Source organism: Tubulanus polymorphus, chromosome 2 (assembly GCF_964204645.1).
Source record: "Tubulanus polymorphus chromosome 2, tnTubPoly1.2, whole genome shotgun sequence".
Classification (NCBI taxonomy): domain Eukaryota; kingdom Metazoa; phylum Nemertea; class Palaeonemertea; order Tubulaniformes; family Tubulanidae; genus Tubulanus; species Tubulanus polymorphus.
Window position 1 is genome coordinate 25113073 of NC_134026.1, and position 27153 is coordinate 25140225.

Here is a 27153-nt window from a genome sequence, read left to right on the forward strand (position 1 = left end):
AAAAGGATATATACGACAGTTTTTCGGTAATCCACATATACTGCAAATATCATCCGCCTAAAAGGCGATCTACATCGGAGCCTCTTACGAGCGGCCGAGGGCACATGGAAATGTTCTGAACACCTATTTCCCGTATAGCTTTGACAGATTGCCTATCATCGATGACACGGCCCTTGTTTTCAAAGTGATAAAACAGAAATATATTTGTGGCACTTTGATATTTGAAATTATACTCCGATACATAACGTGTGACGTTACCTTCTGTATTGTGCAGATCAGACAGGTAATACAACAGCATAACACATGTTGACACCATAAATGGATGGATTATTGAGTCGTGATTATTGTTCGTAAATGTTTTATTGCTTTCCTCATCAGCTGCTCTCTTGCGGAATTTATAGTTTCGGTAACACATGGAGCCCACCCGCCCCTTACACAGAAGACACTTATACGTAGGTGTACGACTAATGTGTTTGCTTCCTTAATCCAGTTCCGCCATGTCTCGTGCTGAAGGGTACAAGATCTTGAGTATATTTTTGGGTTTTGTGATTTTAATCTATGTATTACGCGACTTAACAGAAGTTCCGAAAGGCAGCGATGACGAATTTTATATTCGTAAAATATATCAACGACACAGCCAAAAGAAGAACGCCAACGAGTCTTTGAAGCAGGAAGATGAAATGGTGTACACGGCAAGCGACGTACCTTTAATTTGGATCGGTGGTGTGCCCAGAAGTGGTACAACATTGTCGCGAGCGCTTCTCGATGCACATCCAGATGTTCGTTGTGGAGAAGAGACCCGGGTTATTCCCCAAATGTTGTCATTTCATGCTCGAATGCAAAATTCTGAACTCGAAAAAGCTCGTCTGGATGAAGCGAAAGTTACTGTCGATGTTATGGAATCCGCCTTGAAGAGTTATATTCTCAGTATCATTGTGAATCACGGAGAACCAGCCCTCAGATACTGTAACAAAGATCCGTTCACTTTAAGATCCATGAATCTCATTTTGAGATTATTTCCAAATTCGAAGTTTATCTTAATGGTGAGAGATGGAAGAGCCGTCGTTCATTCAATTATTTCTCGTAAAGTTTTAATTTCGGGATTTAACACGGACTCGTACAGCGACGCTTTGAGAGACTGGAACAGAGCGTTTTACTTCATGTACAAACTATGCCTTCAAAACAGTAAAGTATGTATGCCCGTTCCGTACGAAAAGCTTGTTATAGATCCAGAACCACAACTTCGACGAATTTTCAAATTTTTGGACATTCCTTGGAATGATATTGTATTACATCACGAACGAACAATTGGAAAACGAGGAGGAGTTTCACTTTCAAGGTATGTCTGTACAGGGTCATCAGGTGCTTTATCAAAATTCAAACATTCGTGAACGAATACGAACTGCGGACCATGTTCTATTAGCTTACCTCTCGTCGTTATTCTCCAAAACTCCAAATTTAGATGTATATGTATTTGATTCTAGGAAAGAAGCTTCGACGGACCAGGTGAACAAACCCATCAATACAAAAGCCCTTTACGAATGGGTAAAACATATGCCGAAAATGGTCAAGGATAATGCAGCAGTCATCGCCCCGATGTTGAAAGTAGTTGGATATGATCCGGATAATCCAGTCGTCAACTACGGAACAAAACCCGAAGAATTGGCTACAGAATCTATGGATTAGAAAGCCGATATATAGCATATCAAACAAGTTTGAGAACTGTAAAATACACGTAGATTTTAATAGAAAAAAGTTTTTGAGGTGCTATCTTTTCTATAAAAATACAATATAACAAGTATCTTGTATATATTTCAAAGCGTAGTTAGAAATCGATTTGATATGTTTCTACAAATTTTTGATACGTAATTGCAGAATTATTTTGGATTATGCAAAGAGCGTTATCTTGATGATGATTTTCCGAGATTCCTTTGGATATCGAGGGTAAGCGATAATTACTTCCTTGAGGCTAGATACAATAGCCATCGCACCGTAGCCGCGAAACTGGTCAATGAGTTGCTAGAGCATGCATAATTTAACGCCGAATTGTCTCTGTATCGATGATACTGCCTTAGAAGAGCAGGCATCCACTTCAGTATCCCTCGAGTTAAACATGTGAAGTACAGCCCTTTGCGGGCTTAGGAATTAATTAAATTGTTGACTGGACTTGTTTGTCACATTGATGGATGATAACCAACGGAGGACATCAAATCAATAAGCAACATAGAGAGACAAACTCATATCTCCGATTCGTCGGATTCCGGTGGTATCCAATCTTCCCAAATGTGCATCAGGCCGTGTTCACATCGCGTGTATAGTCACATGGGAGACGGCACTCGGAGATCTGTAAAGCACAATTTGCAAATTGAAAACGGGAACAGACGGCCACATTACGAAATTATTCAGCGTTCTGGATTTTCGACATGATGTGACGCCATTCAGAAAACCCGCTACATTCATTCTCTTTCGATGTTTCAGGCGATTGAAGAGTAATGCGATGGTTATTTATTTACCAGTCATATTGACAGATCAAACTGAATATAATCAGTATTTGGGATCGGAGGGGATGTTTGTTTTACTGATCGATCTGTACGAATTAGAAGTTTGGCGACACTAATGAGGGAAGATCTATGGTGAATCGATTTTCGGGGTCGTGTGTCTATCCGATGTACACATATTGAAGAGATAAAGCAGAGCAATCACATATAGACGATATAAGGATAAAGTAATACGACAAATTGCCTTGTAAGATTAACGCTAGCTAGCATTTGATGGTGGATTACGTGTTGAACATAAGAATCCGAGATTGGAAATGGATGACATGGGCACTCGATGAAGAGAAATGAACTCCCAGCGACATCGCAAAACCCAATGACAGCCATCCTCCCTCAGCTGGGATTCGCACCTGGGTGGCATTGAGACTACCAATGAGTCCCCGATGCCATCAGGTTTGAATCCCAGCCTAGAGAGGATTTAAATCAATATCAACCACAAAAAGATGTAACTACTTTCTTTCATTTTTAATAATATATATGTTTATATTTACAATTAAACATTAATATATTTACAGAAGAATTTACAAACTCAAATAACCATGTCCTTTATTACACGTTAAATAAATAAATATAATTCATCTTTCAGCCATCAGCACATACATTCAATGTAGCTACTTTTTAAATCTGACTAGTCATCTTCCATACACAGTTATTGTTCAATAATATGTCGTAGGCAAAAGATTTTAATCTACAGTAGAACCTGCTCGATCTGGATTATTTTGGACCAATGATGCAAAAACAGTTCATGAATCTGGATTCAACATCATCCACTAGATCTGGAGATGGATCTTTCTGCACCGTGGAAATAATCAAATCGAAAAATTTAGTTGGACTGTACATATCATAGGTCCATATCAAATGTGGATCAAAATAATCTGGATTAAGCAGGCTCTATTGAACATATTAAACTACAGAAAAAGTCCTTTATAAAGCCACCGTTGGGACCAATGTAAAACACGGTGTTATAACGAATTTGGTGTTATAAAGACCCGGGTATAAAGAATGGTATTTCCATTGAATTTTAGTAAAATTGAGCAAATTTGTTCTCGGAGAAATGTTGGCGTTAATTGAGCAGTGGCATTAAAAAGGATGGCATCATTATCAACAGACTTCGACTGTAAATACAAATGACAGCCATCTTGATCAGAATATCATACTTATATTTCACCCAAAGATCATCAGACATGCATTTATTCAATCATGGGCATTATTGTCATAAAAACAGGTCCAGACATAATGAATTCAAATATATGAGACGAGAAGATACACAATATCCGTGTAAGATGATAACGAGAGAAATCCCACAATAAATTCAGTACGCCTAATAAAAGTAATTTACTACAGTAAATGCAGTACGCCTGATGATGGCTAATAGTCTTTAGCCGAAACGTTGCGCAAATATATATACTCTTCTAGTCAAGTTTCTCGTTTTGGCTGAATTTATTGTGGGTTTTCTCTAGTCATTCAAATAGACATCACCATAGATAGAAAATCTAGTTAGCATACATGTATGGTTTACATCAACTCGATGTTAAAAACGTATGACATGCAAACAAATGTACATGTAGTAGTAAGATTTTTGTCCCAAACCGTCGGTGACAACTGGCATCATACATAAAACTCAAGATGCAGTTACTTCCAATGCTTCTCATTTCTCAATCCTCTTATAACGCTACGCAAACTAAGTTATTTCATGTGAAAAAACAAATTGCACCTCGCAAAATTAATCACGCTGACATTGGGCAGTCTCTACATATTGTATTTAATACCAGTTTATACTAGTGAAATGCGTATAAAAGCAGTAGAATCATACAGATTGATATAACTAGTCCCAGTATAATCGAATCCCGTCGTTTGCGAAAATTTATTCGCTGTATCAAACTGTTGATCTGAGGATATCGATCTGAAAGTTTTATTGTCAAGGAAATGAACCTAAAAATGATGGGAATGGTTACAAAATTGGCCACTGCATGTCAGCACTGTATAATGTAGAGTCAACGCATGGATCTATTATTCAATTAGATTAAGCCAAGATTTAGCCCTCATCAGACCATCAAATACTGCGTAGGATAGTAACACGTAGCAGAGGGCAGATAAAAGGATACTTGACAGTGCATTAACTCGCTGCGTTATGGAATTGAACATGCCTCGCTGCGAAAGCAAGTTTTCTTTTGTTGCCATGGCCACACTGAAAAATGATCCAGAAACAACATATATAAAACCGTATCGAATTTCTACATATCAAAGAACAAGTCATCGGAATAAATTTCGGTTTTGTATTAATTTAGAACAAATATCTTACCCTATTTGCTCATCTAATAATCGATCGGAACTGAAATAAGATAAATAGTAAATTACCGGTAATAAGGCAATCAATTAAGTAAATAGGGACTGATTTAGTGAAATATTGAAACTAACTGGAGCCATATCACTTACTTCCTGACGTGTTCATTTTCTTTTAAATACAATTCAGTTCTTCTGTTTAATCCGGATGCATTCTTGTAGGCACTAAAATTGGCATCGTTGAATGTATAAATTTCAATGAAAAGATCATTATTCTTCAGATACTTACAACAGGACCCAGTTCTACAGGTACTTCAAGTAATTACGACACTGAAATCTTATTCTATAGCTATGGAACTGGATCTCTAATTCAATAAGAAGCTTACGTACTCAATATCTCTTCTAACCGAGCCCAATAAATCCTCTCGTTCTTTGAAAGCTGTAATATTTGCTTTTGTTTTTTGAAATTCGTGCGAGTAATCCTGCAATATATCCCGATGTCGTTGTAACGTATGAATCAGAGCTGAACTACCACCATTCATACCTAATTTCTGAGTATAATCGGCCATATGGTCATTTATTTCCGTCAACTAATTGAGAAGAACAAATTCACGTTACATATTGCAGAAATTTCAAATCCTGTTAGATTTGCCGAAATCATTTGCCGATTTCGAAATGAAGGATAGATACCTTGGCGAGAAGCTGTTCAATCTGCATAGCCATTGTTTCAAACATATGATCACTGCTGGTTTTATTGAGGAGTGGGGATGTGTCACTGAAATAGGAATACAGTAAATAACAACATATTACTAATATGCAGATGCAAACAATTGGTGCAGCCTCATTCAAACTCATCATAACACACTTATTGAAAATCCAACACACTTATTGGAATCCAATCAACATTAATCATTTAAGGTATCAACATGCAAACCTCAATATTTACATATGGCTAAACCAACCCAACCTTCTATACCATTCACTTATACCTTTTATACCATTCGTATATGAATATAAAACGTGATTTACAGAGGATACATATCAGTACTTCATCGCGCATTGTAAAAGGCAGAACAACCCAATGATAGTACTGTTATTAGTTTAAGTTCTATCACCATGCCATTCCTACGTTGATATTCACGTACCTCGTACTCTCTTCCTCTCTAGTTGAACAAAAATTTTTGTTGATTACCAAATATAGATGTTAATGATTAATAGCCAAGTACCTAATTCTGATATAGGTGAATCGTGATGTTTTCTACTCCTACTTACTTGGTACCGCCATAGTCTTTGTAAGAACTGTAACTTGTGCCTAATTTACTGAATGATACCAGTTTCAAATCAATTTCATTTTCCAGTTGTCTGGCTTGTTTTCGCAAATCTGTAAAATAAATAACAAATAAAATTCACGTAAAACTCTCCGAGACAAAACTAGTCTAAATGTAGAATGATAACCACACTCAAACGTGGTGAACGGATAATAAGATAAAAACCCACTATCTACAGATTAAAAGAATTTATTTATTCAATCTAAAATATATAGAATACACGACGTTTCGACCTCACCCTAGAAACTTGAATTTCTGAACACAAAAAGGATATTATAAATCAAAAACCGAATAGTGGCGTAGCCAATCAATCACGTTTGGAACACTGGACCACTGGTCATCGTTTTAATTATTGAGAATAATAATTGTTTTTAAATTCTTTTAATCTGTAGATAGTGGGTTTTTATCTTATTAGTCTAAATGTTTTTTTTTTTACATTTTCTTCTTCCTAAAACTGTGTACCAGCTAGTAGCCTAACGTAGTCAAGCCATGCTACACCATTTTGGTACACTTTCTTTTATTAATCGATGCGATCAACAAGAGAACTCCCAGTTCTAAACTAACTAGTCTAGTACCTAGCCGTCATTCCACAAACAACAGTTGTAGGGAACTGGTAACAACGACTGTTATTCAGACTATAAACTAATTTGCATGTACATTAGAACCTGAGAACTGTCATAAATAAAACTGTCAGTCTTGATTGAGGCTCATGCTCTGGCAAGCGAAGAAGCGAGTCCAGGAAACGTCAACAGAATTATATTGATACTAGCTTTCAGAATGAAATCAAAGCTATATTTAGTATTTCATTTCTTATATCTGCTTCGGTAAAATATTTTTTTGATGTCCTATCGTGATGCCATCAATAGAATAACCGCAGTAATTTGAAGCATACGTACCTTCCCATTGATTACCGAAGTCAGCCATGTTGGCAATTACAGATGGCGCCACGTTACGGCTCAGTGAAATTAGTAAACTAAGGGTTCGCATCCACACCAAGCAAACAAAATAATCATTATGAATTTATTCATTTCCAATTTATTATTCACTAGTTATATTAAATTAATTGATATTCGGATAATAACATTTCTTCAGTTTTGATTTGCACGTTCTTGTGATGGAACCCATCTCTTCAACAGATACTCCTGAATCAGAAAATATAATTTCAGATGATTTCAAATATTAAGTAACAATGGATGAAAAAGCATCAAAATAATCAATGGATGGACAATAAATGCATATACCTTTATTTTAAATCCCGAAATACATTTGGGGGATTTTAGATGATCTTCTGTTAGATGACTAGGACGTATGACATAACAAAGCATAACATCCTGAAATTTGAAATATTCTTTTTCATACCGATACTGGTTCATCAATTCGTATTCCAGAAAGTTAACATGCCTATCGTATAGCCATATCTTTACCTTAGCAACATGTTCTGTAAGCCGATCGAATCCAGAAAGTGATGTCCACGTTAAAATGCTGTTTGGTGAGTATTGGTCAGGCAACAGGCTGTCTTCAGATACCATTAATACTTTCACAGAAAAACTTGAATGGTAGAACGGTGGACCTTGTTTGTAAACAACTGAAAATATATGAAATGCAATCGTTAAATGAGTGCCATCAATCAATCATCCTCAAGACAGCATTGTGTGTATTACAATTTAAGTTACCAAATTCGCATCCATATTTGAGTCCAGGCTTTGGGACCCAACCTTTACTTCGTAGATAATGATATACCACATAATTCGAGACAAATGAAGGATGTATTTCACAGAATTTCTGCCACATCTGCCTGAGATTCATTGCCTGAAAATGAATTTTTTGTTCATGAAAATATAAATTCAGCATCTATCTTAATACCTACTAAAACATTCGCAATCTATTAAAAAATTTTCTTCTTACACTGCCATTTGTATCATAAACCAACAAACAACCAAGACCATATGATAGAAAAAATGCCTGCAATTAAATAATTCGATCAATGTAAGCTATTCAAACAAAGATAGGGAAGATCTAGATAGCATACAATACCTCTTCAAAGAGAAGATAAAGATCTTCAGTAAGCGGATAAGGATCTCTTTTTAATCTCCAATGTGTATCAATTTCAGTCGCTAGTTCACATCCCTCATCATCTGTGTCAGCATGAACCAGAATGTCTCCATTACTTTCATTGTCCATTTGATAAAATGGTGAAGGTGGGGATTTCAAATTTCGATTTTCTTCTGTATTGATTACTTGATAAATTTCACCTGACAGAGACGAGGTTTTTCTGTCATCCAATGAAAGAGTAGAATTAGTATTTCTAGATTGTGTGTCAAAATCAGATTCTCCAGAAATGCCACTCCTCGAAACTTTTGGACTAGATTTATCTGTTCTTGAACTAGATACCAGTACTTCACAATTAGTCAGTTGAAGATCTTTGCGACTATGACCTCTTTTTAAAGAAACCGGTACACTACTTGGCGGAAGAATATTTTTCTTTTTAACCACAAACTCATCCTGAATATTTTGAACAGTTTCAGGAGATTTCCTCCTTATTTCCAACTGAGCATTTTCTTCATCTTTGTTGAGTTCATCATTCCAAAATCCTTGTTCATCATCATCCCAATTCATACTCGCATAGTCTTTTCTATTCATGGGATTACTGCAAGCAATAACATCCGATAAGTCACTGTCTATATAATATCCGCAAGCAGTTTCATTTATTGATGAGGTTGGTTCCATCAAAGATTGTGTCAAAGGTTCTTCATTTTCAACTGTAGTAGATAACCAACTCTTTACCGGTGCTTGTTTTACTGACCTGAAATTTTTCATAAAAACATTTGTGAATGGAGTGGTGCTATGTATAATCATGTATATCAAATAGAAACTAGAAACAATTAGTTTCTCACTTTCCAAAATTTCCCGATTCTGTTGCGTTCAATTGAACTTGCAGTTTGACTTCCGGATCATCAAATATTTGAGATTCATTGCTTCTTAAAGCTGACATTTGGGACCAAGTCAAATGACGCAGATACCTACAATACAAGTAAATCTATTCATTATTTCTATAGGGACATGTAGATGACAGATCATATGAAAAAATATTGATGATATAGGTCTACCTTCGTTTGCTTATGATCCTGGGAACTGGATTGTTCTTCTGATGGTCATAACTTGGCTGACTTCTTGAAAAGTTCCCTTTGCCAAAGAAACCCTAAAATTGCACGATAAATTCACCACATATCATGGGTACTTCTACAATAATTTCGTTACTTTTATGTGTAGCCTAGGTACCGTACCATTTTGTAAAGCCATTGTTTGTCTCCAGTGTGTTTAACAACAACACAAGATCCTTCTAAGTAACCAGAATAGATATTCCATCTGGTGATAGATTGCGGTACTCCTGCGATCGATGAAATTGGAACTGGAAATGGCAATTCATAATTGAAATTCGAGTGTCTCTTGCGACGCACAGCAGTAATAGGCAATTTCGTACATGTAGAGGTAGTAGGTGATGTGACATCACGACTCATCTAAAAGATAACAAAAATGTATTCGAATGATTATTATGATATAGCCTTTATTTGACCGAGAGGTTATGACCAAGTTTAGTCTGAATACCAGTCGTTGTTACGGTTCCCTACAACTTTCAGGAACAACGGCTAGGTACTAGACTAGACCAAGTTATGACTGTCGAAAGCAGCAGTCCAAGTAGCCTATAGTAGAAAGTTATATTGAAATTGAATTGCTCCTCACAGACAGTCTTTCGACTGCTTCTTGGACCTTTTATGGTGAAATATCTTTTGTTCGCGGAACAGATTTTGTTTTTGAAAACTATGATGGGCGAGGATTTTATGTACAAAAACAATTAGTCATCATCAAAGTATATGCATGTGACGTCGTGGGGAAAGTACCATTGCATGTCATACATTTAGATATTACTTACACTTAAATTACAAGAAAAAGAGAAAATAACATTAGCATGCACCAAAATTGCACGGAAACATATAATAAAGCAAAGTTCTTTACTCCGAATAGTCAGCGGTAATAGATAATCAACCTAAATAGGTCTAATTACTTTTACTTTAAAGGTATTGAGGACAATCTTAATTTTCGTTCGACGATATATTATACGATATTTTTGTTTTCTGAACCATTTATTATCGAAAGATGATATTCGAACGAAACGAACAATCAGTGTTCCTACTATGGCATGTGAGGTCAGTTCAAGGTCGTTATAGAGCGGGTGGTTTGAAATAAATTACTTCCGGGTACTTTTTTTTCGTGTGAAAATCTTTAATTTCCGACGAAATAATGGCTAGTCTTCGCAGGAAAACTATGAGTTTTCGCCGTAAGCGTCAGTACGATTTGGAAGGTGCGAAGGAATCCATAGTTAGAAAGTTTCCGTCCGTTTCCTATTCAAAAATAATGTCGCCGGCGCAGCAAGAGGAAGAAGACCAGGCTTCAAATTCAGCATTGGAAATTAAACGGACTCATGCCGCCCTTCTTGTTGAGAGAAATAAGTATGATTCAGTGATAGAGACAGTTGCTCCACCGGTACTGGCAATAAATGATGAATTGAATCCGAATGCTAAAACTGAGGAGACGAACGATGAAAACAGCTTCGCAACTTTTTTGAAAGGAAAATTCACTTCCATTTCACAGGTGAAGAGATTTAGTTTTGAATTTCATTCTACACACTCTCATGGCCGTCATGATGTACAACGCTACTTTTACAGCTACTTCGTTTTGTTTCTAATTTATTTCCTGTTATTTTGCAGAAAGTGAAATCTTCAACTAACTACCGACGAACGAGATTGATAAATTCACCCGGTACACCAAGGCTTATTGGACGAAGGCGATCCATACGACTTCAAAATAAAACCCCTTTGAAAAGTGTTTGTACCTCCGATGCTGCCAGTAGCTCTGTTAAATTGAATAAATTTCAAACTCAAAATCAAAAAAGGTTAGTCAAATCATCTACATACCAAGTATAACTGACACTAGTCAGTGAGTTGCCAATTTTATAATAATGAATGCACATGTTCATTTCTTTCAGAAGGAATATTTTAAGTCCTGGTCAATTTAATCGTAAAATGGAGGCTGTTACTAAAGGCATTCAGTCCTTATCAAAACTTGGCGATGGAATCACAACAAAAATCCAAAGACAGAGTTCAAGGCAAGTAATGATTTTAACATCGACTTTTTCTTCAATTGTTTCCTACGTTGCAGGGATGTTATGGTTTCTAGTCATGAATGTATTTCAGGATTCTGAAAGAAGTAGCTGCAACAACTCGCGAGACTAGGTCGACACCAATGAGACGTCAATACAGTTATAGGAATGCTGTGACATCTGGTTCGAATGAAAACCTATTATATTAAAAAAAAATTAATTTACTACAAAATGTATGTTTTAGAGTTAGACTGATCCATGGAGTGTTTACTTATAGCAGTCAAAATTTTTCAAGATCATGTGAAATGTAGCCAAAGTACTGTATACCTTGTGCAATAGATTATCTAAATTATTGATCTTTATTATTCAATTTGGCGCTTTAAGATATTTTAGCTTAAATGCATATGTGCATGTACTTGGATGATGTGAAACTTTATTTGGACCTTATGATATGTAGTTAGGACTGTCATTTATTTGGGAATATTTATAAAATAAAACTGTAAATGAATAATTAAAGTCTTCTATTGTGACTTTATGTACAGTAATGTTATTACCATAGCGGACTACTAAATTCTTATCTTCTTAGCCAAATCAAAAGAAAATCATGGGAAGTTTGAAATAATGATATTTGGGAATTTGAAAAATTTCCTTAAATTAGGGAAATATTTGGGAAGTTCATATACATTTTACGTTTCATTTGCCATTTTCTCCAGCGATTTCCCTCGAGAATCACCCTTATTAACCAGTCACCACTAAAATGTTGAATAGCATGAGCGCGTATCCATCTTCACCTGTCAATGGATTCGAACCCACTAAGCTAAAGCCGTTGCCCGAACGCCTGGTGGAAGCGAGTGCGGGAGCGATACCGGACCACTGGCAAGCGAGGATGCCGAACGACTCACGTGCCACAGGAAGTTTTTAAAACAGATTTAACTTTATTCCCGAAGATTTCAGACCATTAAATATATTGATCAGTATTCTACTAACATCGGACAAGTTAATCGCCCAGGAAGTGATGTGTTCCACCTGCATCTCAATGAGTGTAGCTACATGAACAACCCAAAATCTTTCTTTTATTTACAAAAACACTCGCCAATATTTATTTATGATACATAGGATCAACCACAAATAATACATGATAATGACATTCTCCAATTGAATATTCATGATTACATCAGCAATCCAACGTCCAAGAACAATTCTCACTAACTCACACGATATATAGTGTTAGATAATGTCTAATATCCAAGCTGGAAATATTTGCTGTAGACCTGGCTCGATATCAACTGCTATCGCTGCTTTCATGTGGTTTCATATCAGGCACACTTGCCACCTGCTGAAGTACTGGTGTCACTGATTCTGAAACAGTATTACATGTATATCAGCTGAGCCCATATTTAACAAAAAATACAATTCAGAGAACTGTGCTTTTCACATTAATATAGAAAACCAAAAACAATATATATGTGAAATTTATATGATATTGCGTACACATGTACACGTTTACCTTGACTATCATCATTTTGATTTTCTTTCATATGGTCATTCCTGATCATGCTCAATGCTAACAGAAATGAGAAAGAAGAACAGTGTGCACTTTGTTAGGATAAACAGCACATTCAGGTTAAAATACAACATCAACTCATCAAATGTAACTGTGCAAGTGTAATTTTGGCCAAAACGTGATGATGTCAAGAGATTGACTTCTCTTGCAATAGAATTGCTAAGTAGTAGCATAGTGTGTACCGCCACCACTATAAGGAATAAACTCACCCAACCTCATATCAGGATCTCCTTCATTACTGTCTTCTTGTGTTGACGTTTGACTAGACATCGGGTCTGGGAATGACATATTTGAGTCTTCATTAAACTCAGAGAACGTGGTTGATTCTTGGGTGGCCTGCGTCATGTTGCTGTCCTCATTGATGAACTTTGTTCCAGCCGATGCTGGAAATTCAAATCATAAAAATTAATAGTTAAAATGATCTTGCAATACATTCTTGTAGTTTTTACAGTATATATAGAACAACAACTTAACTACATTAACGCCATTCACCAAGATGAAAAACAGCCAAACCTCATTTCTAATTGTTTGTATAATCTGAATATTGATTATAATATTGAGCCAAATTGTACAAAACGAGGTTTGACTATATGACTGGGTACAAGTACACAACAACATTTAACAACAAGGAGTAAGTGCTACAACTGGAAGTATATGTACATGTAGTTATTTCGGAAACTGGAAGGTGTAATAATGGAGCAATGTACATTGCTTCTAATTACATATAGGCTAGGTTTATATGACAACAAAGATAATTGAGAGTTCCCATAACCGGAGTTTCTATAATAACCAAAAACAATCAATATCTTAATCTTGAAATGTGTACACTGATCTACTGGCTTTGGATTCTTCGATCTCAAAAATTATCAAGTTTGGCAGCATTCCTCAGAATACACATTTCACTGTCAGATTAAACAAAACATAAAATACTCTAAGAGGGTAAATACTGTTTGTATATTAGCCATCTACATGTACCATTAAAGGTTTTCGATTCATTATTTTCAGTGTTTAATTTTGAAGGTGTCCTGCTCTGTCGATTATCTGCTTGAAAGTAATACAGCAAATAAATCTACATGCCACAATAATGAAAACATCGAATTAAGTAAAATAACTAATGTTTTATCAAACAAAAGTATGGTAACCTTATCATTACATAAAAGCGAATTAAGCAAGCAATTTTGAAGAAAATTGAACAAACGCAATCATAACGCCTTAAGAAAATTAGAATTAATTACTTACTCAAATCAGAGTTTTTTTCCTTCCCTTTTCCTGGCAATTTTCGGATAAAAAGTCCTTTTTTCCCTTGTCCCTGAGCAAAGCAAATAAAAAAATTTTTAGGGCGATTTCAACACGACTCTTTTCAAATGTTAATCTCTTGTGAATTTACCTGGACTGACATAATGGTCTGACTTGTAACTAAAACGATAAATTCAAAGTTATAAAACTAGTCACTCAATCCTCAAAAATCTAGCTATTAAGTGAATAATGTAGCACTGTTGAAAATGTATTCCTTCATCTCTTATTTGCTATTTTTCATCTTCCATTGATCGCCAGTTTCATCCTGTGACAGCATGTTGTAAGTTACATACCTGGAACCCACTTGTATATTTTCATTGTAGTCTCACCAATAGTAACCCATTTTTTCTCCCTATTTAATAATGTCAAACACTGAGGTTAGGTTTAGTGCTATAGCCTTAGTTAAAAGATTCGATGGATTACTACAAGCCTCGGTAGTCCAGTGCGACGATACACCGGATGCAAATCCTGAATTTTGCGCTTTATTTTTTCAAACGCTTTCTCTTGCTCTCTCTGTCAGCAGCATATTAATGTTAATTCATCCTTGCTTGCCAGGGTTTGATTGCCTCCCGCTGAAGCCAACAACACAAACCCTCAACGCAGACTCTTCATTATTATTGCACTGTTTATTTTATTAGATTCTATTCTGCATGAATTAAGTTTCTTTTATACGTCTCCATACGTTTTACCTACTTTTCTTATTTTAAAATTGTGACTTCCTTGAAATCGGAAATCTGATATGTAATTTGTAGAAAATATAAAGATCAACAAAGTCAAAGAATTGAATTAGAATTGATACTGAAAGTGACAAAAGATAACAAGCAAACCGGTTGATGCAGACACATACGATACACTCATAACATCACTTTACAAAGTCTTACCATTTTCTCACTTTATCAATGGCATTTATAACTCGTTTTATGTCTTCTTTAGCTCGGCTCCTTGTTTCTGCGCGTATTGCTCGAGACATCATTTGTATTTTCCTTTTCGAAAAGCGGTTCGACGAGTGACCCTAAATCGAAAGGGATGGCTCCGGAAATACTCAAGCTAACAAGAGTCAGGTAGGCGTGGATATTCTTGGAGCCACCCTATTCGTAAAATCAGGTAGATGACTTAAGGTCGTTGCGCGATCCACTTCCAAAATACACACAAAATACCAAATTCCGATAATTCTGAGAGTGTATAATTATTGTTCGATAGTTAAGAGAAAATACGTAGGCCTAGTAGAGAGTAAAAGTGTTTGCAAAAAGAGCCACCACCACCACCAAGAAGGGCAAGCTCAGCTCTTACAGACGGATCTCCGCCGATCGAGGCCAATCTCCCACGGCACCACACACACACACACAGCCGGCCAGCGGCACAGTAGACCGAGCAAAAGTTTTGATAATGAAATAAACACTATGGCCGGAACTCGAGATATTGAGGGGAGAATTTCTCCCATAGACATGCTAAAGTCACCAAATTTGACTAAAATATGTGCACCGATGGTACGCTACTCAAAGTGAGTTATTGTCTTCAACTTGGAGTGATATCTTGACCTATGCCTACAGCATGTACAGGGAGGTTTAACCTGCAAACGGGATATGCAGGCTTTACCTATAGAGCGATCATGGCTACAATGGGTAATTTTTTAAAGCTTTTACCATTTATGTGATTTGTTTTAATAAGAGCTTTTTGCTGTTCATCTTTTTCAGACTTGGGTTCCGAACCCTTGTGAAGAAGTATGGTTGTGATCTCACGTTTACACCAATGATAATATCTGACGCTTTTATACAATCAAAGAAAGCAAGAGATAGTGATTTCACTACTAACCCTGGTACAGCCTTCCATTCATCTATTCACTTAGGATCAAGAAAGTTTTTACAGCCAATAGTTAGTTATGTCGTTTTTTATTTTAGATGATCGTCCCTTAATTGTTCAATTTGCTTCAAAGAATGCCACTGAACTAGCTACTGCTGCCGAAATTGTAGTTCCGTAAGTCATGTGGTCGTCATTAATGTGTAGGCCTATTTACTATTTGAAATGTGAAATGATATCTACCAACTTAATGTTACTTTCATCCACAGATTCTCTGATGGTGTGGATTTGAACTGTGGTTGTCCACAAAGGTATATTTATGTTTAACAGTAATAGTGACAATATTGGATTGTGTGTGGTAATACATGTACTGGTAATGTAGTTAAGTTTCATTGATTTTTAGATGGGCAATTGCGGATGGCTATGGGTGCTGCTTATTGAGAAGCCCAGATTTAATTAAAGATATGGTAACGCAAGCAAGAAACAGGGTTCCAGCTGACTTCACTATATCGATCAAAATTCGCATAGATAAGGACATGAGGTATTTCAACTTGAAATCTGTAGAACACACCACGTTTGAATTTCTCTGGGTTAACTGACTAGAATGTTACTCAATTATGCTCATATTCATCGATCAGGAAAACTGTGGACCTTTGTCAAAAAGCTCAAAGCGCTGGTGTATCATGGATTTCAGTTCACGGACGGACTAAAGATCAGCGGCATCAACCTGTCGATTACAGCACAATCAAAACAGTAAAAGATAGTCTGGATGTACCGGTTGTTGCTAATGGTGATATAAAATCGATCTATGATGCGAGGAATGTTCAGAATCTCACTGGAGTTGATGGCAAGTTGTTCTTAGTTGTTTTGGATCATTACATCAAAAAGTACAAAAACAGTTTACCTCTGATCAATTTATTTTGATTATTAGGTGTCATGGCTGCAAGAGGTCTTCTGAACAACCCTGCAATGTTTGCTGGATATGATTACACTCCTATTGAATGTTTAAAAGATTGGGTATGTTCTGAATTTTGCATGTGCAATTCACTCTAAAATGTATGTGATTAACAATTCAAAACGGTTTAATTGTAGGTGGACATTAGTTTATCAGTTGGAACGCATTTTTCTGTATTTCATCATCATATCATGGAGATGTGTGAACAGCTGATGCCTAAATATGAAAAAAGACTATTCAATACATTAAGCACAACGTCAGCGGTGTTAGAATATTTAAGAACCAATTATGGTGTATGAAAAACGTAAGAGTGATCTGTAGTTATCCAATTTCTTTATACAGCGGTAATGCATTTGTTACATAAGCCTAGCCATTTTATTTATTTGAATTCTTTCAATTTACTTCACAGATAATGTTTTGACATAAATAAATATTTTTGAAGTGCACATTTTAATCATGATAGAGCAAAAGTACATATACATATCCATATACATGTACATAAGAATTAGAATAGAGATTTTAGTATGAAGTGTACCAGTATGTACTGATTTAGTTACTGATAGCATGAAGATGAAGATTGAGGTAGAGTTTATCTACGTGATTGACAGTTCATCTTGCTAATTGATGTTTCATACATGTATTTATGATCTACATGGCATCAAATTGTTTAACTTTTTGAATCTGCATCATAGAATCAGATAAATTGTCTGTCAAATGCGGTCCATCTCCTATTTTAAGCATTTTGTTTTTTCCAATTTTTCCGAAACTTTTTTTCCAGTTGATGAGAGCATTTGTTGTCAGTGATCCTTCATCAGTTTCTTCAGCTTCAGTTTCAATTTCCATCTTTTGAACTATAAGTCTCGTCAGGCTGTACTGTTTTTCAATTGTTGTTGTTAGATCCTTCAACCTAAAACATTATCCAGTTTCTTTTAAAAAAAAGTTCTTGGAAATCTTATACTAGATATTGTGATATTCAACTGTAAACAAAATGCTATAACTTTTCTGAGTTTTAATTTACCTGAGCTTTTGTTTGTACAGCTCTTCATAAATGATAGCCTGTTGACTTGATCGTAATTTTTCATCCATGTTCTGGTATTCATCAGCGTTTGTTTTCGTCTCCAAAGTAAATGGCATCGTAAGGATGTACTGTAATGAGTAATGCTTCACGTAGAATAGAAAAATCTTTTTGTTTCTTTTAAATATGAAATATGACTCGATAGAAATGTACCTTAAGTATTCCTAAACATTCGTGTCCACGTCCATTTGGACCCACTTGATAGGTAACCTGATCACTTTTTTCAAGCCATTTTCTTGGTAACTTTCTTTCTAATTCGCTGTGGAAATCGGCCTTAAAATTAACCATCAGCGTGCTTCATATATTGGTGGGTTCATATACACTTATACTTGTACAATGTATATCCTTTTTAATTTGTATAATACGACTTGAAAAATATCAAATGGGGGTCAGATTAATGTGGAAAATTGTCAGAAATAGATGTCTGCTTAAAAAACTGAACATTTTGAAAATCTGTAAAATATCATGAACACTTGAAACTAATGAATAAAACTAAAGATTTATATACATTAAGGGTTATTGAACTACAATGTGTGAACAGTTCCGGAAAAATTTCTGTCAAAATATTTTGATCCCCGTTTTATGCCATCATACATACATGAAGAGGGAAAATGTACAACTTCTATAAGCCTGTAAACTACCAATCTTTTGTAGCCAATGGGCACAAAGAATAGTCCTAGAAATATGATCTTGGTATCGTTGGTTTTCTCTTCATGTATCTTTGATGCCATGTACTTTGAATCTGAAGCTCAGAATTTACACACAAGCTCTGTTAAAATCTGAATTAATATTTCTGTGCGAATAGTGATTGTGATCGGTAACCGCCACTGTTATTTTACCTTGATGCAATCCATTTGGAAATATCATATGACAAATCCTGGAATTTAGTTGTGAATGGGGAAAGCCAATATTGTAAAGATGTAAAAATAAATGTGAAAATTCTTGAGTTCATCAATCTGACCGCTGTTAAATTATCTGATCATATCAAAAGGATTTTGTTTCTCGTCTTACCTGAAGTGCTATTCTTTTTATCCGTGCATTCCTCTGGATACTATCAATATCCCCGACAGCAAGACCGATCTAGATTCATAAATGAATAATGATTGTACGGTACTGAATTTTTTTTTCTTAAGTGATGTGGATGCCGAACTCTTAAAGATCTTTAGTCTTACCAACATATTCATCAGTAGAATTGGCATGAATAGCGTGAATACAACTAGCAGTATAGCGATGGCTGTTTGATGAGTGAAGTTCCGGTTTGAAAACGGATCTCTGTTAGGTAGATATTCCATTATATCTTCCAACTGTACCATGAACATCCCCCCAATTCTAAACATAGCCCACGCTGGAGTCGCAAACCCGGTTACAAATTTCTGCAAAAAAAGATCACGATTCCAGTTATATTGCCGAATGGTTTCTATAGGTATATACATGTACACATAGCCCTAAACTTACGTCAGGCATCGTTAAACTGTAGAAAGCTAAGCCAAATGCTACGAACAGGCCGAAAAAAGCGAACAACACTTCCAGCAGTGTTTTCAATATTTCCCAGTACATAACGACGTAAATACCAAATCTGTCCGATCTGAAGGAACATTATATGGTAATATGTTTCTAGCTAACGTATAATAAGTCTGCAAATTATGGGTTTTCTCGGTGACGCAAACCTTTGGAAAAAGAGAAGCAAATTCACCCAAGCCAGGAGAACAGCCAATGCCCCGGAAACTGTCACCTGCGGGTTTTCTGCGCACAAATTAGGATCCAACCTAACTATGAAGTATGTTGAAGCGCTAAGATACAAACACCACTCCAATAAGTTATTCAACCATTCCTGTAGGTACCGATATCTCTGAAAAGGAAAAAAATCATTATCTTGTATACCCCTTGCGGCAATCTTTCTAATCACAATCATAAGAGAACTGAGCATAAAACACCGGCTCTCACTTGCTGCCACATTTGACAAAATTCTTTGATGATGTTGAACGCACAGAATATCATTCCCAAGCACAAGAACACCGTTTCCTCAACGTCATTCGGACGAACCTATATAAATACCAGTACATATAGTTTTAAATGATTTACTAATTCTGCTTCACAAATCGATGTAATCCTGAGTCCAAGAACTTTTCACTTCATCATCCCTGAACATACGATTTTACGATATGTCGAAGTCGTGTTATTGGAATCGTCTTCTACACTGACTGTCACTCCTTTGTGCAAAATCACTACTGTTGTCAAAATTGCCAGAAACATCCAATAAACGAACAAATTTGCGTAGTGGCACCACTTCCCATAAGCGTTCCTACAATTGGCCAAATTTGTTATTATAATTTGAAGCTCTAATTAGAAAAAAGATGAACAATATCTAGTTTATCAATGCAGAGACACAATAGTTCTCTGTTACCATTTCATATTCAGGTAATTCGCCAATACAGGATGTCCAAGGCACCCGATTCGTTGGAACTTAATCATCTTCTGAAAGATAAGGAAAAAACGGATAATGTTTTCTGGATCCACGAGTGTAGATAGTTTGAGACATTACTTAACCCAACATACATTCAGCGCAATAAGTGGTGTATATTCCTCTCCCTTTTCTCGCAAATCAGTCATTTCGTGCATTGGTGTTTGCAGTAGGGTGAAATCGTAGTTCCACTGAAATCGATATCCATACCGGTACTTTTGTTAAAAGCTTCTATAAGTTTTAATTTCCGATATATTCATATTTTTAACTCACGGTGGAAACAGTTTTTCCGCATTTGTATTGCTCCTGCCTCACCAGAGTCTGGCATTGGTCGAGTGTAACCTGTAAATATCAAAGGTAAGATTATGGTTTTTCAAGCCATTTCGGAAAAAAATATGCACATTAGTAATGGAAACACATACCAAACATACATCGGGAAGTTCTTTGATAAGTCCAAGAAAAGGGGTCACATATTTCTGTGACGATAGTGCCATTGCTTCTTTCCACCTGTGAAAATATGGAAAACGTTATGGGAAACTCGGTCAGTTCACCTGCTTAAGTCAAATTTTTCCATGTAGGAAGTATTACCTTTTATTGTGAATAACGGCCAATCCGACATCGCTTAGTTTTTCCTGAACGACTAGATCAATGAATAAGTATCCATCATCATTATACACATCAAGTTGAACTCCTATATCTAATAAAAATGTGACGGCATCTGCATGGCCGTTCATGGCCGTGATATGCAAAGCGGTATTCTGAAAACGTACAAAAATGCCAAGATATGCAAAGTTTTCTGCATTTCATTTTCATGTTCAAATGTCCCAAAACCACCTACCCCTACATTGTTCCTGCTGTTTAGAATATGGGAATGTACGCCGGCGAATGCCTTCATAGTCTTAACGTATCCGTTTTCTGCTGCGATGTGAAAAGGATTGTATCCGGAATAGTCCCTATGTAAATTTGGAGTTTGTTGTAGAATGAGCAAAACAAAAACAAAAATGCGTACCGATATGTATAAATAAAAAGAGTTAAACCAGGACTCAAAGGTTTGAAATGAATTGGGAGATTCACTGGCTCATCGGGATGTCAATTGATACCTCATAAATATGGCCCCTCGTCTTAGCAGAAGTTGTACAACTTTGTAGTGTCCATTTTTTGCAGCCTTATGTAAAGCAGATTGTCCATGTCCGTCAGTTTGGTTTATTATTCCTGGACCTTTCAGACTATCGAGCAACTTTTTGCAGGACTGATAACGACCATATCTGTAGATGCATTGGGTTGACGTAAACGTCAAAAGGAATTCATATTTTCAAACATTTACTTGATTTTGTACCGTTTATTGCGAGTATGCTTGAAAAAGCATAACTGCAGCAACCGGATGATCGCTGTTAGTTAATTACCTTGCGGCAAAATGAAGTGGTGATTCGTTATCGTTGTTAAGTAGATTCATTTCAACGCCGTGATTTATAAGTGTATTCAACGAGACTAAGTAACCGTGTTTCGACGCGTAGTGCAGCGGTGTGCATCCAAAATTATCTTTTTCATTAACCAATCTTTCCATTTTCTAAAATGACATTCTTATAACGAGTAACCCGGCAATTAAGGGGCGTGTAAATGATGGCGATGATTTACATGCTTGCCTAGTTCGCGAATCTCTTCGGCATTTAATCCTACCTGATTAATCCGAGGTCCTAGATTTGATAAATTTACATGGTTGATAATTGCTAGGTGGATAAAGTTCCGTTTGTACTGGTCAGTCAACATGATATCTGCTCCTCTTTCTAGTAATATTTTTACCGCGCTACAGGCGTTTTTCGACATAGCTAATAACAACGGTGTGCGTTTGAACATATCCGCCGCGTTCACTTCAGCTCCCTGTAATATTTTTATATACTAAATGATCTTCACCCTTTTGGTTATTTTCAAAATCTCGATATATCAACAAGCCAACCAATAGAATTAACCAATTAACGCTGATCACACAACTATAATGTATGTACTTCAAATTTCAGAATAAACCCCTGTTTCGTTCCCGGGTGGTTTCGGTGGGTTTGTTAGGGATACAGACTAAATCTTCCAACCAAATAAATAACAGGGAAAGTCCCTATTTTAAGACTTTAAGAAAATATTTTCATTATATATGCAGAAATAAATACGAAATATAAAACGAGATACTAAAACACATACTTTCTATAGTTTTATCACAGGTGTATAAAACAGCATTAGCTTTATAGAATAATTTTGATTTGACACATTGAAAATTGTGATCAAAATTAATATCATCCCAATCTATTGATGAAATGTCTAAGATTGTTATTTACCGAATCAACAAGATATTCAATTAGACCATAGTGGTCAAACATGGCGGCATGGTGCAGTGGTGTCATTCGCTGTTGGTCTCTATAATTGATAGCGCATAGCATAGAATCACTGCAACGTAGGTTTAAAGCCTCCACCATAACTTTAACCATTTCTGTTTTACCCATGGCGCATGCCAAATGGAGGGGCGTGGATAAGTCTCCCTAGTTTATGAATAAATAAAATATTGTTTTTAGAATAAGATGGGTGATGGGAGTTAACTCGATGTGTACGATACTAGTTACCTCATTTGTATCGATATCAGCGCCAGCCATTATACAGATTCTGACCACCTAGACAATATAAATCAACATGTATTTAAATATAGAATTCAATCTTTTGAGGAATTGTGTTTGAAATCAAAGAATACTGATGATTGCCTCCGTATTTCCACTGCTAACTGCAGAATGTAATGGTTTAAACCTCTCCACATTAGCGATATTAACTATTTCTTGCAGCCGAATATCGTTTTCCCTACCTGCATGTGTGAACATATAAAAAAATGATAGAATGAGATTCTTCATATCATTATTTCTAGTTTGTCACCGATTGCAACAACAAATTCTTGATATTTTGTTTTGTTAATGTCATTGGAGTAAATGTACCGAGTTTCAAGAATTCTTCTAAAACATGTATGGCTCCGTTATGTGCCGCGGCATGGAATGGTGTTCCACCCTTCTTACATTTAGCATATACGTTTGCATCGTTTTTGAGCTGGGGAAAAATAAACGAAAGAAGAGTGATTTAGAAAGGGAATATGTGAGAATGATTTTAACGTTTTATGAATCAAACTTACAAGTATCTTCAGACACAAAACGTCATCATTACCAGCAGCCCTATGTAAGGCAATCGACGACGTTTCCCCATCGGGTAGATTTACATCCACCTCTCGGCATTCACACAATATCTATTGATACATTTGTGATATAAGACCAATCCGATATTAATTTTGTGAATGAGGAATGATGAACTTTACAGGGTTTCTAAATTTGTAATCGTATTATATAACAATTTCTTTATGAAATCTAATATTACATAATTTTACTCTTCACTCTGATTCTACAAATTCTTTACCTTCAAAACTTCTTCTTGTGAATTAGATGTCGCTATATGTATGGCGGCCATCTTTTTGTTATTCAGGATGTTTGTATTGGCGCCGTATTTAAGCAAGTATTTCGTGACTGAAACCTGGTTATTTTCAACAGCAACATGCAGCGGCGTATCCCCGATACAATCCTGAGCATCGATGTCTTAAAAACACACAATTTGTCAAAATGAATCTATCGCGCATCGACGTTAGGCATAATTTTGTGCATGTTAATTTGTTATTATCTATCTATGATATAAAATCTGTAATTCATCAAATATTCAACAAAAGAAGATTATGAATAGTCATAATCCACATGTTAATCTGCATTAAAACAAAAATTATGTATAATGAATTGCATCACCCACCGCTTCCATGGTTTACGCAGAAATCTATAATTGGTACATGTCCCTTCGCAGCGGCTATGTGTAAAACAGTACGTTTTTTCGAGTTTTTCGTGTGTATCAACGAATTATTCTGGTTGTAACATCTCTCCAGTTCCACTAAATTCCCTACATTTGCGAACTTGAAAGGAAAATTTATAATGTAATATTGAAATTGTTAAATATAGATTTAACAAGGAAAATACGCCTTATACCGTGTAATATGCGAAAGCTTGGCTCACATGACATGACCATCTTTTACCTTTGATAAAACTGTATCATTTAATTGTAGAATTCATCATATCACTAGGTTCAATTTAAGATTCGTAGGCTTTTTAAAGTAAACATAATAAGTACAATATGTCATTTCCATGTTTTAGGGTAGTTCACTAGTAATGGATTTACCTCTTGTGTTAACAGTCCATGAACCAAAATACGATAATGGAAAGATGTGAACGAGAGAGCAGATTTAATAATAGTTCTGTTGATTTTTCTGTTGACAGATATTCTATTTACATCGCGTTATGATATAGTGTGACTAAGCGTTTTACTTCACACACATACAAATGGTTGTTGGAAATTGCCATTGGCTTTTAAATGGGTAGTAACGTTTGTCCCATTAGTTCGCGTCGCAGCCATCATCGCGTAATCTGATTCACAAAAATAGCGAAACGTTATTTCACGTAATCACGTAATATTCACTCCTTTTATGCTTAGTATTCTTATCGATATTGTAAGAAGGTTCACTTTCGTCTAGTTATTTCAGTCTTTTGACAAACCTAAGTACCAATTTCCGTTTAGGTCGATTTTAATGCTAATGCTCATTTCTGCTTTGTAGTTGTTGCTTCAGTATACGGGTGTGAAACGAATATTACGTTACATTTACAGCAAATCATCCCGCATGTCTTATGGAGAACTGTTTACGTGACAATATGAATTCAATTTTCAGACAACAGGTATCTCTGTTGATCTATTTGTTTAGCTTACAACCGCATCGGATCGGGAAAGGGGTTTATTGACATCACTAATGTAACCATTACGTAGAGTTTTATCCATCAATTTCACGGCATCGATTCACGTTTAGGAATCATTTTAGTCGCTCTCCATCCAACACCAAATCGGACAACTGTTTGTCCATTCCCATAGAATAATGTTAGAGATAAAATAATTTCTATCCCCAATGGTACAGTGTGCTCCATTGATTACTAGTGGATGTTTATATGATTTCCGATTGCTTTCCATATTTATCAAATGATGCCCAATGGGGAGCTGAATACATCCCTGACATAATCAACGAATACAAAGAAAAACATCACAATTTCTGGCTTCCAACCTCCTTGCTTGTTCACGACAATTTAACGGATCTTTATCCATCTAATAGGCTGACGATGTAAGCTGAAACTCCTTTGGGTCTTCAGAACGTATTATCGTTAAAAAAATCTAAAAGAATATATATAGTTTAATGTAGAAAAATCATAATTTACCTTGAATAAACGTAATGGACTATCGGTGAGCATACATGTTTCATCATCCCCCAAATCATCAATTTCAATATCCCTTTTGGGTGAAAATTTTCCCGGTTTCACCAGAGAAGCAAGAGATAAAAAACTCCTTCGTTTAGCCATTTTGCATTCAAAAATCACCTCAGCTTCGAATCAGTCTTAATTTTCAAGTTTCATCACCAAAAGTGCTGCTTCTTGTCACTGTGGTAAACCTGATGCAACTGGCAACACGCAAATACGCAAATACGCTGCGTCAGTTGCTTCAATTTGTAGGTGGATTGTTCGTAATCAATGATCAATATTGGGGGACACTACTATTATTTGCTGTTGTCCCAATGGACCTGTATCTACATCGTCACACACACACACATGATCCAATTCATTCAATTTGGCATCACTTAAAAAAATCAACATCAGTATGATGTTGTTTACGCATTGACAACCACGATGTTACCTCAGGCCAACAGACGCATCGGACATCTGATGGTTTATTAGATCATTAAATTAGTACCTCCGAGATGGTGTATACGTGGTCTGGCTTTGGTCTAAGAGATCAAAGACTAATCTAAGACCAATTTAGTTCTTTCACTCTAACGATTTAAGACTAGTCTTAAGATTGAAGATTGCTTTTTGGACGAATGGAATTGAATGTCTCGTGTGTGCTTCTGTCCCGTTCAGAGGAGCACCCATGAAAACCCTGAACGCTGCAATGAAGGATACACTGCATTATTGGTTGTCTGGTATCCTGTCTGAACTCAAGTGGTCCTTTAGCACAGTTACTAATAGTCGAAACGAAGAATTTCTGCAAGGTTCGTGGTGGCCTGCTACCGCGCCGGGTGACTATAAGGTTATCGAGCTGTATCAGATACAGCTCGATAACCCAGTGTTGAAAGACTTCCCCGGTCTGCTATTCCCCAAAAACCAATCACTTCTACGCCATAGCCAAGACCGCCGGCTCTTCCCGGGGAGGACGACCGAACATAAGACAAACAGTCCAACGAACTACATGGCGGAGTGTATCCCTTAGTTACGTCGATACAGATATTTTCGCAAGATGGCGCAGGGGTAGGGCTTGATATGAAATACGACGACGAATTCTTGAGAAATTAAACTACTTTATTTTGAATGAATATTTTTGAAATTCACGATTGAATGATGCAGTATGTAAAGGAATGTGGAAAACAATGACAAATCTCGTAAGATGTTTACTCAGATTATATTTTAGAAACTGCTGATTAAAAAAGCCACCTTGGGACATCATCAACGTCTGTTTGCAAAATGTTAATCAAATTAGAAAGAAATAAAGAAGAAAAATATATAAACAATCACATGAACCGTAAATGTATCC

The 27153-nt window shown here is 36.1% G+C and overlaps 7 protein-coding genes across 12 annotated transcripts; 3 read left to right on the forward strand and 4 right to left on the reverse strand.

Moving 5' to 3' along the window:
- Positions 1–497: 497 nt before the first annotated feature.
- On the forward strand, positions 498–1686 carry LOC141899090 (protein-tyrosine sulfotransferase 1-like). Its single transcript, XM_074785244.1, has 2 exons — positions 498–1339; positions 1485–1686. The coding sequence occupies exons 1-2, from the start codon at positions 498–500 to the stop codon at positions 1684–1686; spliced, it is 1044 nt and encodes a 347-aa protein (XP_074641345.1).
- A 2614-nt stretch (positions 1687–4300) lies between these two features.
- On the reverse strand, positions 4301–7090 carry LOC141899091 (Golgi SNAP receptor complex member 1-like). Its single transcript, XM_074785245.1, has 8 exons — positions 7063–7090; positions 6111–6225; positions 5529–5613; positions 5229–5428; positions 4992–5063; positions 4858–4887; positions 4661–4743; positions 4301–4458 (listed from the first exon to the last, which is right to left on the reverse strand). Exons 1-8 carry the CDS (start codon positions 7088–7090, stop codon positions 4334–4336), a joined length of 738 nt encoding a protein of 245 aa, XP_074641346.1. The 3' UTR covers positions 4301–4333.
- Positions 7091–7209: 119 nt separating this feature from the next.
- LOC141899873 (uncharacterized) lies at positions 7210–10135 on the reverse strand. Of its 2 annotated transcripts, XM_074786469.1 has the most exons (10): positions 10098–10135; positions 9451–9684; positions 9274–9365; positions 9061–9186; positions 8201–8969; positions 8072–8128; positions 7840–7975; positions 7591–7751; positions 7408–7497; positions 7210–7308 (listed from the first exon to the last, which is right to left on the reverse strand). In XM_074786469.1, exons 2-10 carry the CDS (start codon positions 9682–9684, stop codon positions 7255–7257), a joined length of 1719 nt encoding a protein of 572 aa, XP_074642570.1. In that variant the 5' UTR covers positions 10098–10135; the 3' UTR covers positions 7210–7254. The 2 variants fall into 2 exon arrangements, with proteins under 2 accessions (XP_074642570.1, XP_074642571.1); XM_074786470.1 differs by lacking the exon at positions 8072–8128.
- A 295-nt stretch (positions 10136–10430) lies between these two features.
- On the forward strand, positions 10431–11756 carry LOC141899878 (uncharacterized). The gene is made up of 4 exons (XM_074786479.1): positions 10431–10816; positions 10933–11117; positions 11211–11330; positions 11419–11756. Exons 1-4 carry the CDS (start codon positions 10466–10468, stop codon positions 11531–11533), a joined length of 771 nt encoding a protein of 256 aa, XP_074642580.1. The 5' UTR covers positions 10431–10465; the 3' UTR covers positions 11534–11756.
- Positions 11757–12417: 661 nt separating this feature from the next.
- On the reverse strand, positions 12418–15206 carry LOC141899879 (uncharacterized). Of its 4 annotated transcripts, none has more exons than XM_074786481.1 (8): positions 15066–15206; positions 14478–14536; positions 14276–14304; positions 14128–14197; positions 13864–13929; positions 13098–13271; positions 12832–12888; positions 12418–12683 (listed from the first exon to the last, which is right to left on the reverse strand). In XM_074786481.1, exons 1-8 carry the CDS (start codon positions 15155–15157, stop codon positions 12607–12609), a joined length of 624 nt encoding a protein of 207 aa, XP_074642582.1. In that variant the 5' UTR covers positions 15158–15206; the 3' UTR covers positions 12418–12606. The 4 variants fall into 4 exon arrangements, with proteins under 4 accessions (XP_074642582.1, XP_074642584.1, XP_074642581.1 ...); XM_074786483.1 differs by having other exon boundaries at positions 13103–13271; positions 13864–13932; XM_074786480.1 differs by having other exon boundaries at positions 13864–13932.
- A 104-nt stretch (positions 15207–15310) lies between these two features.
- On the forward strand, positions 15311–18953 carry LOC141899877 (tRNA-dihydrouridine(20a/20b) synthase [NAD(P)+]-like). 2 transcript variants are annotated; one of them, XM_074786478.1, is made up of 9 exons: positions 15311–15685; positions 15879–16000; positions 16083–16158; positions 16251–16292; positions 16385–16522; positions 16620–16828; positions 16913–16998; positions 17074–17240; positions 17715–18953. In XM_074786478.1, exons 1-8 carry the CDS (start codon positions 15585–15587, stop codon positions 17233–17235), a joined length of 936 nt encoding a protein of 311 aa, XP_074642579.1. In that variant the 5' UTR covers positions 15311–15584; the 3' UTR covers positions 17236–17240; positions 17715–18953. The 2 variants fall into 2 exon arrangements, with proteins under 2 accessions (XP_074642579.1, XP_074642577.1); XM_074786476.1 differs by having other exon boundaries at positions 17074–17724.
- LOC141899092 (transient receptor potential cation channel subfamily A member 1-like) lies at positions 17585–25975 on the reverse strand. The gene is made up of 26 exons (XM_074785246.1): positions 25788–25975; positions 24289–24445; positions 23908–24083; positions 23630–23740; positions 23439–23547; positions 23214–23311; positions 23079–23126; positions 22797–22997; positions 22150–22350; positions 21876–22039; positions 21573–21737; positions 21311–21425; positions 21061–21230; positions 20895–20979; positions 20746–20814; positions 20568–20663; positions 20416–20486; positions 20163–20313; positions 19956–20054; positions 19679–19860; positions 19467–19596; positions 19184–19384; positions 19023–19091; positions 18165–18284; positions 17955–18082; positions 17585–17843 (listed from the first exon to the last, which is right to left on the reverse strand). The coding sequence occupies exons 1-26, from the start codon at positions 25926–25928 to the stop codon at positions 17585–17587; spliced, it is 3516 nt and encodes a 1171-aa protein (XP_074641347.1). The 5' UTR covers positions 25929–25975.
- Between the last annotated feature and the right edge of the window lie 1178 nt (positions 25976–27153).

Excerpts from the sequence above, each read along its gene's own strand:
- LOC141899090 (XM_074785244.1), top strand. The coding sequence starts at position 498 with ATGTCTCGTGCTGAAGGGTACAAGATCTTGAGTATATTTTTGGGTTTT. Across the intron at positions 1,340-1,484 it reads GGAGGAGTTTCACTTTCAAG|GAAAGAAGCTTCGACGGACC; the intron begins GTATGTCTGTAC and ends ATTTGATTCTAG.
- LOC141899091 (XM_074785245.1), bottom strand. The coding sequence starts at position 7,090 with ATGGCTGACTTCGGTAATCAATGGGAAG. Across the intron at positions 5,064-5,228 it reads TCGGTTAGAAGAGATATTGA|TGCCTACAAGAATGCATCCG; the intron begins GTACGTAAGCTT and ends TGCCAATTTTAG. Across the intron at positions 4,459-4,660 it reads GCGAGTTAATGCACTGTCAA|ATCGATATCCTCAGATCAAC; the intron begins GTATCCTTTTAT and ends TAAAACTTTCAG.
- LOC141899873 (XM_074786469.1), bottom strand. The coding sequence starts at position 9,684 with ATGAGTCGTGATGTCACATCACCTACTACCTCTACATGTACGAAATTG. Across the intron at positions 8,970-9,060 it reads GAATCGGGAAATTTTGGAAA|GTCAGTAAAACAAGCACCGG; the intron begins GTGAGAAACTAA and ends GAAAAATTTCAG. Across the intron at positions 8,129-8,200 it reads TTTATCTTCTCTTTGAAGAG|GCATTTTTTCTATCATATGG; the intron begins GTATTGTATGCT and ends ATTTAATTGCAG.
- LOC141899878 (XM_074786479.1), top strand. The coding sequence starts at position 10,466 with ATGGCTAGTCTTCGCAGGAAAACTATGAGTTTTCGCCGTAAGCGTCAG. Across the intron at positions 10,817-10,932 it reads AATTCACTTCCATTTCACAG|AAAGTGAAATCTTCAACTAA; the intron begins GTGAAGAGATTT and ends GTTATTTTGCAG. Across the intron at positions 11,331-11,418 it reads ATCCAAAGACAGAGTTCAAG|GATTCTGAAAGAAGTAGCTG; the intron begins GCAAGTAATGAT and ends AATGTATTTCAG.
- LOC141899879 (XM_074786480.1), bottom strand. The coding sequence starts at position 15,157 with ATGATGTCTCGAGCAATACGCGCAGAAACAAGGAGCCGAGCTAAAGAA. Across the intron at positions 14,537-15,065 it reads ATTGATAAAGTGAGAAAATG|GGAGAAAAAATGGGTTACTA; the intron begins GTAAGACTTTGT and ends ATTATTAAATAG. Across the intron at positions 13,933-14,127 it reads GGAAAAAAACTCTGATTTGA|CAGATAATCGACAGAGCAGG; the intron begins GTAAGTAATTAA and ends ATTACTTTCAAG.
- LOC141899877 (XM_074786478.1), top strand. The coding sequence starts at position 15,585 with ATGGCCGGAACTCGAGATATTGAGGGGAGAATTTCTCCCATAGACATG. Across the intron at positions 15,686-15,878 it reads CCGATGGTACGCTACTCAAA|ACTTGGGTTCCGAACCCTTG; the intron begins GTGAGTTATTGT and ends CATCTTTTTCAG. Across the intron at positions 16,999-17,073 it reads TTGAATGTTTAAAAGATTGG|GTGGACATTAGTTTATCAGT; the intron begins GTATGTTCTGAA and ends GTTTAATTGTAG.
- LOC141899092 (XM_074785246.1), bottom strand. The coding sequence starts at position 25,928 with ATGGCTAAACGAAGGAGTTTTTTATCTCTTGCTTCTCTGGTGAAACCG. Across the intron at positions 21,426-21,572 it reads CGAGGGGCCATATTTATGAG|GGACTATTCCGGATACAATC; the intron begins GTATCAATTGAC and ends AAATTTACATAG. Across the intron at positions 21,231-21,310 it reads ACAGCAGGAACAATGTAGGG|AATACCGCTTTGCATATCAC; the intron begins GTAGGTGGTTTT and ends GTACGTTTTCAG.